At 42.6% G+C, this 17,116-nt stretch overlaps 1 protein-coding gene across 3 annotated transcripts in view; it reads left to right on the top strand.

Annotated features, from left to right (window-relative positions):
• Nucleotides 1–17,116, top strand: part of LOC309493214 (B-cell receptor CD22-like) — a 91,416-nt gene that overhangs the window by 40,781 nt on the left and 33,519 nt on the right. For 2 of the 3 annotated variants that reach the window (XM_082162360.1, XM_082162359.1), the window contains exons 2-5: nt 7,705–7,740; nt 7,896–8,144; nt 8,294–8,551; nt 8,779–9,029. In XM_082162360.1, coding sequence (XP_082018486.1) covers nt 7,705–7,740; nt 7,896–8,144; nt 8,294–8,551; nt 8,779–9,029 — 794 coding nt within the window. Of the gene's footprint in view, nt 1–7,704; nt 7,741–7,895; nt 8,145–8,293; nt 8,552–8,778; nt 9,037–12,564; nt 12,817–12,920; nt 13,194–13,807; nt 13,910–14,125; nt 14,972–17,116 lie in introns of those variants that run through there. The other variant, XM_082162362.1, reaches the window with a different exon arrangement.

Raw genomic sequence — 17,116 nt, forward strand, 5'->3', positions numbered from 1 at the left:
ACAGCCTGCATGCTTTCAATATGGAACTAGGCAAAGCTAGACAGACTTTCTTCTCAAATATTATAAAACTGCAATTTAAACAACACACGCACTCTTTTTGCTACTGTAGAGAGACTGACAAACCCCCCAAGCCAGATTCCCAGTGAAATGCTCTCAAACAGCAAGTGCAGTGAGTTTGCTTCTTTCTTCTCTGACAAAATCAATAATATCAGACAGGTGATCAGCACATCATTGAGTTGCGCTGGGGTCAGACAGATCAGACCACCTGAAAAAGTAGTAACTTTGTCTGATTTCAATAAAATTGATGGCAAAATTTTGGTAGAAACCGTACAGCACCTTAAAACATCAACATGCGCTCTTGACACACTTCCCACATCTTTTTTTAAAAGTGTGTTAAACAGTTTAGAAGCAGATCTTCTAGAAGTGGTAAATGCCTCACTTCTCTCTGGGAGTTTTCCAAACTCCCTGAAAACTGCAGTTGTCAAGCCCCTCCTGAAAAAGAACAATCTGGATAAGACCATATTAAGCAACTATAGACCGATCTCAAATCTTCCTTTCATAGGCAAGATCATAGAAAAAGTTATCTTCAATCAGCTGAACAAATTCTTAAGCTCGAATGGATACTTTGACAATTTTCAATCTGGTTTCCGACCGCACCACAGCACAGAGACAGCGCTCATAAAGATAATAAACGATATTCGCTTAAATACTGATTCAGGCAAATTATCAGTGCTGGTACTACTCGACCTCAGTGCTGCATTTGACACTGTCGATCATAACATACTTCTTGACAGGCTGGAAAACTGGGTGGGGCTTTCTGGGATAGTCCTAAAATGGTTCAGGTCATACTTAGATGAGAGAGGTTATTATGTGAGTATAGGAGACCATAAGTCTGAGTGGACATCCATGACATGCGGAGTCCCTCAAGGCTCAATTCTTGCGCCACTCCTGTTCAACCTGTATATGCTCCCAATGAGCCAAATAATGAGAAAGAACCAAATTGCTTACCACAGCTATGCAGACGACACACAGCTGTACTTAGCCCTATCGCCTAACGATTACAGCCCAATTGACTCCCTGTGCCAATGCATTGATGAAGTCAACAGTTGGATGTGCCAAAACTTTCTTCAGTTAAACAAAGATAAAACTGAAGTCATTGCATTTGGAAACAAAGATGAAGTTCTCAAGGTGAACGCATACCTTCACTCCAGGGGTCAAACAACTAAAAATCAAGTCAGGAATCTTGGTGTGACACTAGAGTCAGACCTTAGTTTCAGTAGTCATGTCAAAGCAATAACTAAATCAGCATACTATCATCTAAAAAATATTGCAAGAATTAGATGCTTTGTTTCCAGACAAGACTTAGAGAAACTTGTGCATGCTTTCATCACCAGCAGGGTGGATTATTGTAATGGACTCCTCACTGGCCTTTCCAAAAAGACCATAAGACAGTTGCAGCTCATACAGAACGCTGCCGCTAGGATTCTGAGCAGAACCAGAAAATATGAACATATCACACCAGTCCTCAGGTCTCTACACTGGCTCCCAGTTAGATTTAGGATTGATTTTAAAGTATTATTACTGGTATATAAATCATTCAATGGCCTAGGACCTCAATACATTGCAGATATGCTCACTGAATATAAACCCAACAGATCACTCAGATCATTAGGATCATATCAGCTAGAAATACCAAGGGTTCACTCTAAGCATGGTGAGTCTGCTTTTAGCTATTATGCCAGCCGCAGCTGGAACCAGCTTCCAGAAGAGATCAGATGTGCTCCTACAGTGGTCACATTCAAATCCAGACTCAAAACACTTTTGTTTAGCTATGCATTTACTGAATGAGCACTGTGCCACTGTTCGTCCGACTGTACTGTACTGTATTTCATTTTATTTTTCTAAACTGTTTTAATTATTCTTATTTCTTTTTATTATTTTAATTTCTTCTATGTAAAGCACTTTGAATTGCCATTGTGTATGAAATGTGCTATATAAATAAACTTGCCTTGCCTTGCCTTTGTTTACTTCCGGGAGTTCTGCTGGAATTTTCCCGCACGTTAATTCTGACCAAACGAAGTGCAGTTATGGAAATGCGTTCAAGACACATCTGGCCAACAAGTGATGTGGATGTTGTCATGTGACTGCATTTTGGTTCATTTTATCAACTCATAAACTGATTCGGACTAGAGGATCAGTGTGGTGTGAAAAGGAACCAAAACGCCTGAAAAATGCCACAAAGTATAATTTTTCGCCCTTGGTCCAGACCAAATGAACCGAACTACAGATGTGAAAGCACCCAAGCCTTTTTTGGAGATATTGTATTTTCTCCAGAATGAAGTTGTGAGGAAAAATTTATTTTTGCCTCTTGTTAAATTTAATGAATTAAAATAAGCTAAAGTAACACGATTGTTTAATATTTTGTCACAACTTAATTTACTTGTGTTCAATCAACCTAATATATTTAAAACTTAATTTGTGTGAAAACTACTGGAATCATTTTTGTTGACAACTAACTGGGCAGTGGATCTGTAGTTCCCAGCATGCTTTGCAAGGGACTGCATTAGGAGGGTAAATTTAGGGATTAAAGTGTTATTTTATGTTATTTTAAAGGAAAGATGTTGTTAGTTAATGTTAGTGTTTAATATTCAGTTATGTTAGAAACTTAGAGGACTTTCTGTAATGTTTTTGAATTTTCTGGTTACTATTATGCAGAAGAGTGGCGACTGTGTTTAGTTTAGGGCTGTGGGCACTCAGTATACACTATACATGCATGAAACCTCTTTTGCAGACCTGCACAAGTAATATTCAATATTACTCTGTAAAAAATGGTGTTAATTTGATTGAACACTAGTAGCTTCTCTCATTGGAAATAACTGTAGAGTCAAATTAGCTAAAATTATAATGTTGGCGATTTTAGGCAGGGCAAAAATTAAATGTAGTCAACCTGACAAAACTTTATCTAGCAGGAATGACTAAATGAATTTAAGTTGTCTTTCAGTCGGGTAACGTTCGACTTAGTCGATCGTACCGACTGTATGGGATAACGCCTAGTGAGCCTGATCACTCTGATTACTCTTAAAATCAAGCCAACAAGCTTTGGCAGGTGCGTAATCAACGCCCCGCCTTACCCTGCGGGTATAAACATGGAAGTGGATGCACCTACCAGTTGTCTTTCGCTTTCGGAGCTGATCGGTTCATTCTGATGGTCTCTGATCGAGTGACTATACAACGAGTGTGCCGGTGTTCTTCTGGAAGACTCTCCTGGTGTCGATGTTTACAAGCAGTTGCAGCGGTGGTCGCGAGCTACGGAAGCTCTCTTCAGCTGCTTCCACAGCATTTTCTTCTTAGTAAGAGTGTTTTGTTGACGCGGTTGAGGGCGGAAGTAGTGAGTGCTTCGCTTTCGAGTGTTGCCGCGGTTGTTCCCCTGTGACGGGTCCCATTTCTAAAAGAGCAAACACGGTTGTGATTTGTGTGTCTTTTTCAAGATGCCATTTCATCCGTGCGTTTCTGGGTGCGATCGGTCTCTGTCGTCCTCTGACGGCCACGAGAGCTGCGTCACGTGCCTGGGCATTCAGCACGCTGAAGCGACTCTTGTGGATGATTCATGTCCTCATTGCAGGGATATGATCATCTCGGTGCTAAGATCGAGACTCGCTTCCGTTAAGTGACGGCTATGCTCAAGAAGGCCGCCGAGGCGGTCGGGCTCGTGTGGAATACTCTCGTCTCGGAACCGTCTCGGTTGGATGATTGGTTTCTTGGAGCGGGCCGGTCTGGTTCTCAGCCCGCCGCTCCGGTACCTTTCTTTCCTGAAGTGCATGAGGAGCTCACTAGGTTGTGGAAGGCACCTTTCTCTGCCAGAAACAGGCTTGGTAGCTCCTCCTCCCTCACTACCCTCGATGGAGGTGCGGATAAGGGTTACGAGGCGATCCCCCGAGTGGAGCGGTATGTTGCGATGCAACTGTGTCCAGCGACCGCTACCTCCTGGAAGGGAGACCCTCGTCTCCCCTCTAAGGCCTGTAAGTTCTCGTCTGCTTTGGAGGGCAGAGCTTACAAGGCCTGTGGGCAGGCCGCATCTTCGCTGCATGCCATGGCGTTGCATCAGGTCCAGGAAGCAGACGGAGGCCATCCGGCACATCCTTCCCCGACGGCCTGCTGCTGCCTCCACCCGGCCGTCCGGGGTAGATCCTCCGCCTGCCTATCGCCGAGGGCGTCCCCCTGTTTCCGCCTCTTCTCCCGCTGAGCACGTGCGGCAGCCTTCACCCGGGGCTCAGCGTGGATCCAGACGCAGGCGTAGCGCCCTGCCCACCTCAGGTGCTGCCAAGCCAGGTGATAAGCACAAGCGCAAGCGCTAGTGAGGTGGGCCGCCCAGGGATGGGATTTTGTTCTTGGAGATGGTACCGGTTCATTCACTCCTCTCGGTGGAGGACCGGGGGAGTCTTGTTTGTGTATGTCTGTTCCGCCGCTGGCTCCTCGTAAAAGCTACATTTTCAAAGAGAGAGCAAATTTCTTTATACCTGAGCATTAGCAGAGGTGAGCTGTAGGTGTGCAACCCAGGAGCCTGACACCAACAGCCATGTCTGTATCACCAGCCCTCATTATGGCGATTCGGTATCTGTTGGGCGTCTCACGCTATTTTGAGATCCTCTGAAACGAGGGAAACGGGTAAGTGTACTTACATGTACACATGATTCAGTCTCAGGCCGCCTACGGGCCTTCCGAGTAGAGTCCCTGTTTACTGATGTTGTAGTTGATGGTATCTGGAATTCTGTTGATGAACCGTGAGGTGTTCCTGGCTGTTTCAGCTTTTTTCCTTATGCTAGAGACTCAGCTTCATTAGTTAGCAGTAATGCGTTCAAAGACCCGATCATGCCTTCTCACGCACTCTGCTGCTAACTAAGGAGGCAGACCTGGTTTTTGGCCGCCTATGGGCTCTCTGAAGCTAGGTCTCTGCCTCCGAACTGTTGCCTCATTCTGAGTAGGTCTGGTACGCTGAGCCTTTTGGGGTGGTCAGTTGTAGCAGTTGTCTCGATTGGTTCGTGTATTTTAGACTCGGCTAAGGCGATTCAGTTTGTCTGGCACCCGTTCGGTCCAGTGCTGCCTGTGTCACTATGTGTGCAGGTAGTACCGTGATGAGCGTGGTCATCGCTTCCCACTGGTGAGGGTTGCGGTTTTCACACAGCAGGTAAAACTGTGGTCCTTCAGTGGTTGCAACGAAGGACCTGCTGGATCAGTACTTTAGGCTCCACTCTTCTGCGAGACATGGGTCATCCCGTGCCTGGCGTCTGGGGTGGAGGTCTCGGTACGGTTCCTTACCCTACGAGTGCTGCATAGCCAGTGGGATTCACAGGTCAACTGAGAGGGGTTCCTTTCCTAAACAGAGAGGAACCTTTCTTAGTCTGGAGGTGAACTTGGTTTACATGTTCCTCAGGGGACATGTCCGGTCAGTGTTGGGGTGAGAAAGGGTCCCACTGATTAATTTCAGAGGCTCCCGGGGCAGGTGTGAGATGCAGCCATCCTGGATGGTTTCCTCCATGTGTTGACCGCTTCAACATTGACTTTATGACCAGATTCGCTAGTGGCCGTGGCAGAGTAGCACACTCACGTGGTGTGCTACCAAACCCTTAGCTGTGTACAGACTTGGGCGTGTCAGACTACATTGGCGTCTTTTCGCCTAGAGTTTCAGCGAGGATAATTCAAGGGCTTCCTCGCTGGTCCAAACTCGCCTGCCACTACCTCCGATGGGGCTGAAGCTGGGTACACTTCTCCACAGTAGAACTCTGGCCTGCTCAATCATGCCGCCTCAGGGCCTCATGATAGCAAACGCCATAAGAGAGTGGAAACCCCATCCCCCTAGGTGTCAGTAGGGAGGATTCTCGGGGATGCACTGGGTCATCCGTGCTGTTTTGGGTATTCCCCTATCTTTTTGCTACTCACTGGGGATAGTGATTGTATCGGAACGAACTGACGCCAGGGTTCACGCTAAGGGCGTTCCCCGGTGAGCTTGGAGCTATGTCAGAATGGAACAGTCTTCAGTTGCCCCGTTCCGGCCAAACTAGACTTATTCCTCGAGAGCCTTCTGACTTCCTCTGAGTCACTCAGAGATGGGCATCGATGGCACCCGCACTGAGCCCTAAACGGCAGTTTGGTTGTGGTGGTTCAGTATCTACCTCTGAAAGAGCTGTGGATACTAATACTTCTGCGTGAGTCCCCTCCACACTGGAGGCCTGCTTGTGATCCGAAGTAGAACCGGTTCGTTGGCATTCTTAGAAATAAGAACCCCTGAGATGTTCGGTCATTTTGTCACTTCCCTCCTGCACTAGAATTGTGGGGTGCGGTTCCGCTCCACCTTTCTGGGTGACGATGTTCTCATGGGCACGTCACGGTGCGGCTTCTGAGGGGGGTACAATTTGATCGTCTGGTTCCTGAGCAACGCAAGGGGTCATCCTTCTAACATAGCTCTTACCTTCTCGGAGACTTCTCCAGTGCCATAGGAAAGGTTGAGTCAATTTAACTATAACTTCTGTTTGTTCAGTTCTTCCAGAGACACCTAAAGCTGTTCTGACTGTTCAGCCTAAACCATCACAGATATTCAGAGGAGAGACTGTCACTCTCACATGTGACATACAGGGGGAAGGATGGACATACATATGGCAGTGTGATGATAGCAATTACACATCTAAAGAGAAAGAGTGCTTGTGAAACTTGTGTTAGGTGGGGCCCATACGTTGTGACCCCTACGGTGATCCCGTATGTGTATTTCTCTACGGCATGCTTCCTACGTAAGCTCGTATCTTCCTTCGACAGAGTCACCTCTGCCGTCATTGACTGGTTGTGGTCCTGTGGAACAGCAGTGACTTCCTGACCTAAGCTTGACCGTCCGCCCATGCGGAGGCTCTTGCAGCTTTGTGTTTAGGCACTGGAAGGTGGCAGTAATAGTGGTGTGTTAGAGGATCCCATACAGTCGGTACGATCGACTAAGTCGAACGTTACCCGACTGAAAGGGAACGTCTCGGTTACCAATGTAACCCTCATTCCCTGAAGTAGGGAACGGAGACTTAGTCCCCTTGCCACTTCTACTGGACCACCGCTGACTGGGGCACGATCTGCTCCTCAGCGAAAAACAACTGGTAGGTGCATCCACTTCCGTGTTTATACCCGCAGGGTAAGGCGGGGCGTTGATTACGCACCTGCCAAAGCTTGTTGGCTTGATTTTAAGAGTAATCAGAGTGATTGGGCTCACTAGGCGTTATCCCATACAGTCGGTATGATCGACTAAGTCTCCGTTCCCTCCTTCAGGGAACGGGGGTTACATTGGTAACCGAGACGTTCATGCAACAAGATTACAATAAATCATTTCAAACAAATTAGATTTTGTTGGAAAAATGTAATTCATTTTCGTGGAAAAGTTTTCCTTAATTTAATCAAGTTTGTTCAACAGCTTATTTTTTTGAGTTTTGATTCTCCAGTTCTGCTCACGCCACAACAGAGATCTCAGCATAAACACACGATCAGCGTTTTTATCAGAATTGTTTATTTTTACATGTCTTAGTTACATTTAAAAATATGAGCCTGTTTTATTATTTCTCTTCCACCTTATAACCATCATAAATTATTAAAATGCTGATTTAAAAGCATTTATGTATGAAAATGAATGAAACAACAACAAATAAATCAATGCAATTTGTCTCTTTTGATTTGTAGTGCTGATTTCAAACATCCAGCATGGACAAACTCAAGGTGATTTTATATATTTCCTCAAGTCTTCACACACATTACACAGTGGAACAGAAAGAGAAAGTGTTTAGCCGTGTGTCGAGTACAGTGAGAGTTTGTTGTTTATGTCACAGATGCTGCTTCATATTTAAACTACATCTGTTTATGTGATGTTATAGAGAGACCAAAGGTTGTAGTGATTAGAGATCCTGACAAACATGAAACCGTCACTGTCAGATGTGAAATCCCAGGAACTGAAGACGACTGGACATACAGCTGGTTTATAGACGGATCATCTCAGTCCATCAGCTCTGACAGAGAATTCAGCTTCAGAACTGATGAATCTCTCAGCGTCACCTGTAGAAGAGAGAGAAGAAGTGATGGACGGAAGTCAGAGATCAGTGACGCTGTTACACTGACTGTATCACGTGAGTCTGATCCTCTTCACTGCAGAAATCAGTTACACTGAGAAGTGATGATGTGATAAAAAGGGTTTTTATTTGCACGGAAGAAAAGAAGGTGGTTGTAAATAATAATATAAATATAAATAACTACATCTGTTTATGTGATGTTATAGACAGATCAAAGGCTGTAGTTATTATAGAGCCTGACAAACATGAAAGCGTCACTGTCAGGTGTGAAATACCAGGAACTGAAGACGACTGGACAAACAGCTGGTTTACAGACAGATTATCTCTGCCCTTCACCTCTGACAGAGAATTCAGCTTCAGAACTGGTGAATCTCACAGTAGCATCAGCGTCACCTGTAGAGGAGAGAGAAGAAGTGATGGACAGAAGTCAGAGATCAGTGATGCGGTTACACTGACATTATCATGTGAGTCTGATCCTCTTCATGTTATACATTATCCTCAGAATGTGTGGTGAACGTATCGTTGCAAACCTGCATGACTTTGTTTTTTTTCTGTCCATACATTGAAAGTCAATGGGAGTCAGTGTTGTTTGGGCCCCAACTTTCTTCAAAATATCTTCTTTTGTGCAGTGACATTTATGCAGGGTTTAGGAAAGGTTGAGTCAATTTAACTATAACTTCTGTTTGTTCAGTTCTTCCAGAGACACCTAAAGCTGTTCTGACTGTTCAGCCTAAACCATCACAGATATTAAGAGGAGAGACTGTCACTCTCACATGTGACATACAGGGGGAAGGATGGACATACATATGGCAGTGTGATGATAGAGATTACACATCTAAAGAGAAAGAGTTCAAGATCACTGCAGAGTTCACACAGAAGTGCATGTGTAAAGGTTGCAGAGGATCAGTCTGCTCTTACTGGAGTGATAAAGTGACTCTGACTGTGTCGGGTGAGTGATCATCACTGACTGACATCAGGATAATGCTCAGATTGTATATTGTAATGTTTGCTTTGTGTTGGAGTATTATTATTCAAATGATAGTTAACGTTACCTGAGTTACCTGCACTGATAATTATGAACATCTGATCAATATACTGTATCTGTATGTAATAAAGAAGCATACAGAATAGGTGACTATTACTACCCCCCCCCCCCCCCCCCCCTTTAGACAGCGGGTGTGACCTAACCCAGACCATATCCCCAACAGCAAAGTGTACATCTTTGCGTTGTGCATTATAGTACCTGGCTTGTCTGGCTTTTGCCACCCCAACATGTCTTTCAACCTCATTCAGTAGTAGTGCATATGAGTGTAGGGTGTGATATGTAGTTGTGCTAGGTGCAGGAGGCTTGTGAATAAGGCGTTCTAGTGGGCCTTTAAGGTTACGCCCCAAAGCCAGCGCAGCAGGGGACACACCAGTGGTCTCATGCACGGCTGTGTTGATAGCCAACCGGAACTCAGGCAGCCACCGATCCCAGTCCTGATGATGTTCCCCTACAAAGGATGCGATCAGGGTCTTTAACGTCCTATTGACCCTCTATGTTAGATTCGTCTGGGGATGGTATGCTGTCGTGAGCTTTTGGGTAACACGCCAGGATTCACACAAGCTGGATAATAAATTACTAGTGAATTGGGGCCCCCGGTCGGACACAAGGAAGGCAGGTACCCCCCAGCGTGTAAAGATGTCATTCTTCAGAATCTGTTAGACCTTTGGTGTCTTGGCATCCTTTTAATGCAAACAGTTCCACCCACTTACTGAAATAGTCAACAACTACCATTAAAACTGAATTCCGGGCTTTGCTGAGAGGGAATGGCCCCATAAAGTCCACTCCTATCATCTCCCCTGGTGCTTTGACTTCTGTAGATTGAAGAAAGCCAGCTGGCTTGTCATTTGAACCCTTGTACTGTTGACAGATATGGCAAATTCGGACATGGCTCCAAACATCCTTGCGAACTGTTGGCCACCATGCCACTTCCAGGATCTTCAGGAGGGTCTTCATCCTTCCCAGGTGACCACCCAACGGACCGTCATGGAAGACAGAAACTCTGGAACTAGTACAGCGGGAACAACCAGCTGGTAATTGAATCCGCCATACTTAGACGGTACACCCCGGTATAACACCCCCTGCTGTTGTTGATAATGGAGGCGTCCAGGTGAGTGCTGGCCGATGGTGTGTCCAAGATCTTGGCATAAAATATCTGTCTGCTGAGCTTTTTCAATGTCCTGAAGCGACTTGGGTAGATCAGACCAGTAAGATTTTGTGACCGCCACACATACCCTCCCATCCTGTGGAAGATGGACTCGGGACAGCGCATCAGGTACTACATTACAGCACCCTTTTTTATAATGCACCCGGAAGGTGAATGCCTGTAGCCGCAAAGTCCACCTGGTGAGCCGTGATGACGTTTTAGGACAGTTGAATGCCCAAGCCAGTGCACTATGATCTGTGTATACGTCAAATGCTTCTCCTTCAAGGTAATGACGGCACTTTTCCACTGCCCACACGACAGCCAAGCACTCCTTTTCTGAGGTGGAGTACCTCAGTTCAGCACCATGGAGAGCTCTTGAAGCAAATGCAATAGCCCTGTCTTCACCCTCAATTGTCTGCATCAACACAGCCCCCAAACCCACATCACTGGAGTCACAGTGCACCTGAAAACCAGAGGTGTGGCTCTGGCTGAGCCAGCACTGGTGGGGACTGCAGCAGCCATTTAAGGCGTTCAAAGGCGGCCTGACACTGTGCATTCCACTCCCACTTGACCCCTTTTTTCTTGAGGTTATTAAGAGGGGCAACAATATCTGCCAGCCGAGGGATGAACTTATGATACCAGCCCACCAACCCCAGAAATCTCTGGAGACTCTTCAGATCTGTTGGTGCTGGATAAGCAGTAATTGCTTTCACCTTTTCCGTTTCCATCTCCACGCCTTTACCTGAAACCACATGTCCGAGGAAGGTGAGTTGAGTTTGCAGGAGGTGGCATTTCGCAACATTGAGAGTTAGATGGACCTGATGAAGTTTTTTAAACACTGCTTCCAGGTCACCCAGGTGTTGCTCCTGAGTCCTGGAGAAGACAATAATGCCATCTATGTACACAAAACAGGTTCTGCCCTTCACCTTCCCCAGAACGTTTTCCATCAACCGCTGAAAGGTGGCACCAGCATTCCTAAGACCAAACGGCATGACCTTAAATTGGAACAGGCCTAGGTGTGTGATCATGACTGTTTTTTGTTTGCTTTCCTCATCCATGGCCACCTGCCAGTACCCACTCTGAAGATCAAGCGAGCTAAAATACTGTGTGTATAAAGGCAATGTACTAATGTGCATGAGTGAATGTACAATGAACAGTTGACTGTATATGTATTGACTATGAAACGTTAGTAAGCTACTAAATATTTTTTTCTTTTTTTAACAGTAGGCAATCAAAGGTATTTGTAATGAAAACCCAGAGTCAACTACTTAACACTATTTTACCGTAGGACAAGCAGGTATACATTAACAACAATACCAAAACTAATTAATCCAGATCCCCGTACGGGCCACCACTCTGTAACAATTCACCTTACATTAAAACCGCAAGGGAAAAGTACATCATGCACAATATAAGGTAACGGACGGATCTGATACCTACTGGGGAAATTACAGCAGTGGAAAACTTACTTTCGTTAAACAACCTCTACATAAACCAAGTAAACAATCAATCTGAACCTATATACTCTTAAAAAAAAATTATACATTAATGAAAAAAATCCATATGACAGTTTTAACAACGTGTATTTAGAGATACACCAGGTTTATATCACGTCGGGCAACCTACACAAATATTCGAAGCTGGAGGCTCAGCCGCACTCCGACACATCAAACAAACATTGCAAACCACATCAAAATTTCCCACACACATTTAACCCTCAAAATCCCAATGTCCCAGCAGATTAAATGTTCATTCAAACCACCTAAAGTGTCCGGATTGAACGAAATGTCCACCGCGGTAAGAAGGAAAAAAGAAACAACAAAAAAACTCCCCTTACGTCACTTCCCACTCTCCTTTTAAAACCAATCCAGTGGTTTAACAATGAAGAAAATAAATAAAATACATAAAGAAAAAATCCTTATAACAATCCATGATTACACCACAGGCATCAGTTTTAACAGTTCTTTTTACATGTGAAGGAAAAACCAATACACGCAAAGCAAGTTTACCATCACTTAAAAAGCTGTACATGAAGGCAGAATAGGTGACTATTACACTTTTAAGATCAATTTATTACAAAGTGATAATTTGATTCTTTTAAGCATTGGATTTGTCTTCATGCACTTTAATTCTGAGAGTTTAAAGTTTAACCTCTTGTGTTTGATGAACGTAAAACAGCATACATTACTCACAATAACAGAAAAGTATTAAAGTACATTAAATATAATTAATAAAAATGATAGGAATCAGTGATAGATGATGAACTCAAGATCATGAAATATTTACAGACAAACCCAGAGTAACTGTGAAGCCCCAGAGTTCAGTGTTCACTGGAGACACAGTTACTCTGAGCTGTGACGTGGGACGCTCAACTGGACTGAGGATTATCTGGTATAAAGACTTCAAGCTAATAAAATCTGGTGATGAGACTGAAACACTGAGAGATGTGAGAGTCTCTGATGGAGGAGAGTACAAGTGTGGTGTAAAAAGAAAAAACAACTCCACACAACAAGGTCATAGAGTCACGATAACTGTAAGAGGTAATGTGCCATTCTGATATAATAATAGGAATATTATGAAAATTGTCATCCATCAACAGTATCATGTTCTGTCAGTTAAATTAAACACAGTTAATGTCTCACAGAGAGACCCAAAGCTGTATTGCGTGTTCAGCCTGATGGACGAGTGTTCAGAGGAGAGACGGTCACTCTCACATGTGACATACAGGAGTCAGACGTCACTAGCTGGAACTACACCTGGAATAAAGATGATTCAGAGATTCATGTCAGTCAATCACAGGAATACAGAATCAGTTCAGTTAGTGAATCTCACACAGGTCAGTACAGCTGTAGTGGAAGAGAGACGCGAGGATCACGATACACACACACCAGTGATGCAGTTACACTGACGCTTTCAGGTGAGTGTGAGAATCTCTCCTTCACATCAATCTGATTCACATCCATGGAAAAATTACCACTGAGATCAGTGTATCTCTTTAATACTTCAACAAAACAAGTGCTATTAAAACTCTTTGAAATATGTGCATTAAAGAATAATTGTATGATCCTTTAAGTATAAAATATGAATGATGAACAGTGACAGAGACATGTTTAATGACTGTAAATAAATGTTGGTTTAAAAGTTGGATAATATTTGTCAAACCCCAAAATAGCGGTCAGTGAGCAAAGATTCAAATCAATGGCTTCACTGAGACCTACATGACAAAATATTTTTTTTTAATCGTAAAGTTTAAAAGTTAAAGGTATAGCGGAGGATGTTTTACTTCCTGGTGGGTAACCTATACTATTGGTCCTCCTAATTGTCAATCATTCTGGTGAATCAATCAAACTTTTCAAAAAGTGGAGAGGGCGGGTCTTATCTAAAATTTGGAAAGATCCTCCGCTATACCTTTAAGAAACAGAAGAAAAGTAAAATCTGGTGGCGCTAGAGGGTACCTTATTTTTTATTATAGATAAGAAAATCTAACAAGTTTAGATGATGATGAAATGATTTGGTTGTTTCATTTTTCAGGTCCAGTTCTCTCAGTTCTCAAACTCCTCAGTTTTCTAGTGGCAGCTTCTACATATCTGCTCGTGTCCGTCATTATAGGAGTCAAATGCTACAGAGCTCATGGTGAGATGCGCTCTCTCTCTCTCTCTCTCTCTCTCTCTCTCTCTCTCTCTCTCTCTCTCTCTCTCTCTCTCTCTCTCTCTCTTTATATGACTCTCTCTCTCTCTCTCTCTCTCTCTCTCTCTCTCTCTCTGATCTGTTCTCCCACAGATTAATTTAACCAGATCTACCATCACTGTGAATAATTAACCCTTATTCCATATCTCGTGTGTTTTACAGCTCAGTCTGATGAGATCAATCAATATGCTGTAACAGAGGAGTGAAAGTCCGCTGTCCTGATGAATGAATCCCATTCTGTTTCTTTTTTTCAACATTATTTAGTTATATTCATAATGTGTCTGAATTTGACATATGTAAGGCTTAAATGAACTCTGCCTGAGCTACTGCAGCTTCACTAATCGTTTCTCTGTCGTATTTTTTCTTTATTTCTGTTTTGAATATGTTGAAGTAAATTCAAAAAAGTGTTTATCCTCATTGTTTGCCAAAATGATTTTGTAATTAATATGAAGCTATCATTTTAGTCTTTATTTGTTTCACTATATGTCTTGAATTTCTGCTTTATTTAATAAAGAAGCATACATCTTCAACAAATAGTGGAGAAGCTCAAACATCTTCAAAAAGCATCACTGATGTCGGTGTTGGGAAAGTGACACAAAATTAAGTTAAAGTCACTGGTTTTGGGTCACAGAGTGCTTGTGCTGGTCATTGTAAAAAATTTAAACAAAGACACAAAAAATAAATTCTGCCAGTACATAATTTATATTCACAGATCAGCTTTTAGCCATGTGATTATCACTGAAAAGTGAAAATAGCCAAACACAGCATGATCACTGCATTTACACAAATCATTTCACTTTAAATAAGTGTTTTCTCAACAGTGCTGTTTTTTTGCGTGTGTTTGACCAATCAGCGTACAGTGGTTTAGACCCTACTCTGAAGTAGGAGCTACATTAGTTCCTCCAAAAGGAGTTCCTACAACTAAAATCGTTCCTAGTTCCTGCGGTGCGAACACACCTACATCCGGGTACTTCTGTCAATAGTTCTAGGAACTACGAAAAGGTTTCTTCGGTGCGAAAGCCCCTCATGTTTAAACTGCAGAATGTTTTTTTTCAGAAATTCTGTGTTCGACTCTACAAAACTGTTGCCCTGAAGACTTTTTGTTCCTAGGCGGTGATTTCAATTGTACTGAGCTCAATTTAGATAGAAATCACATTAAGCCTCAGTTGGCTTAACGTAAACGTCTCATTCATATTTAAAAGAATATATGATTTATAGGATATTTGGAAATGTTTAAAGGTGCTGTACGTAAGTTGTTGACTTTACTAAAGCATAAAAATACCTTAATATGTTTTAAAGTTATTTAGGAAACATGCTGAGTTTATATATACTTGTTTCTCTGAAAAACACTTCTACAGCCAGTTATTTTACTTTGAAATATGCGTTCTGTGTCGTAATATCTGTTTTTGTCTGTGCAATACCCCACATTGCCAATTTACCCAATAGTATTTTGCCACCACAAGTTGCCAGTTGCCAGAAAACACAGCATATTGCAGCCATGGAAGCCAGTGAACAAACTGGGTCAGAGATCGCAGATTCTACCCGACCTACAAAACCTCTGCACCCATCTAAAAATCTCTATGAATGGGAGCATATTAAAACTCAATATCAACTCATCATAAATCAATAAGTCAACTCAATTTACAGTGTGTAAGTCTCCTTGCATTCCATTGTCAATTGCGCTCGTTCCCCACATGAGCGTCGAGTCTGAGCAGGAGGAGCGGGAGAAACAACTCTCTCCAATATTTTGAATTTGGACTGCAGTACCCATTTCAACCACTAGCTGTCAATATCACATACTGCACCTTTAAATGGTAATGAGAGACAGTACACTTGGGTTCACACATGTGACAATGTTATGTCATTAGCCAGGTTGGACAGATTTTATAGTTTTAATTACCATCTTAGTATTTTAAAATAAATTTTACAAATCACAGTATGGTGCACATTCAAGTCAAGTCAAGTCACCTTTATTTATATAGCGCTTTTACAATACAGATTGTATCAAAGCAGCTTCACAGTGATAACATGATAATAATAGGGGAGAGCCGGGACAGTTGAAACACTTTTCAGATAAATGTTGTTTTCTAAGATAAGGTTACAGATAGATTTTTAATTTTTTTGTGATTAACAACTCACATGTGTTCTCTTAGTATCATGTGTTATTCGATACAAATATAGAATGATTTAAGTAAAATTTGACTTTGAACGGTAGTTGTGCTTTGTTTCAATTGCAACACAGGGGTGGGACGGATGAAACATAACAGTTTAAACGGCAACTATTCATCTAATGCTTATTTTTGTGAACAATACCTGACAAATAACTTATGTACATATTGTTACAAACAAATTTTGTAATTTATTTTAATTTAAAGGTTCATATTAACCATTTTTGTTATGTCGCCCAATAAACAACAGGCGATAAGCCTATGCGCATTTTGTAATCTTTCTAACAGGCTATTTTGACGAAGATAGACAAATGCACAAATCCATTTACAATTCATTTTCTTACATTTCTTCCTTGAGTCATATTGAGTGTTTGCTAGTTGAATAGCCTGTTATTATGAAGAAAACAAGGTCAACCAGAAGACGATAAATGAAATTTATTGAAGATTGAAGATTGGACAATTGATGATTATTACAGAGATAGCATGTGTTGCGTAATTGAAAATTAATTTGCATTAAAAGAATGAACAGTATAGGCTATGACTAGGTTTAATTGGCAGGATGCACGGTCGGGACGGTTGAAACCCGACAGCGCCTCCTGTCATTTAAACCTCTTTTGCCCTTAAACTAAAAAACTCTGATATTTCACACTTAAGGTTGTGTTGCAGTACTAATACACCTGCCATATTATCATTACAATGGCACATGAAACAATGAATCCAACTTGTCAGTCAAAAAAAGTACCGCACAAAAGAATTCACTTACCGCACTCAAAAACAGCTTTGCGGCTTTAACTCCAAAATGGCACGACGTAAAGAAGAAATATTTTCGCGGGTATGGTAGGCATTGCGTGCTGTACGTGCTAACGAAATTTTACGTACATGACATGAGTGGTTTTCAAGGAAATCTCAGTGTTTCATCCGTCCCCCGTTTCAATCGTCCCGGCTCTCCCCACAACAAAGTTTGTTTATAGAAGAAAATTGCGTC

Source organism: Leuciscus leuciscus, assembly GCF_965113295.1.
Source record: "Leuciscus leuciscus genome assembly, chromosome: 2".
In the NCBI taxonomy this organism is placed as follows: Eukaryota; Metazoa; Chordata; class Actinopteri; order Cypriniformes; family Leuciscidae; genus Leuciscus; species Leuciscus leuciscus.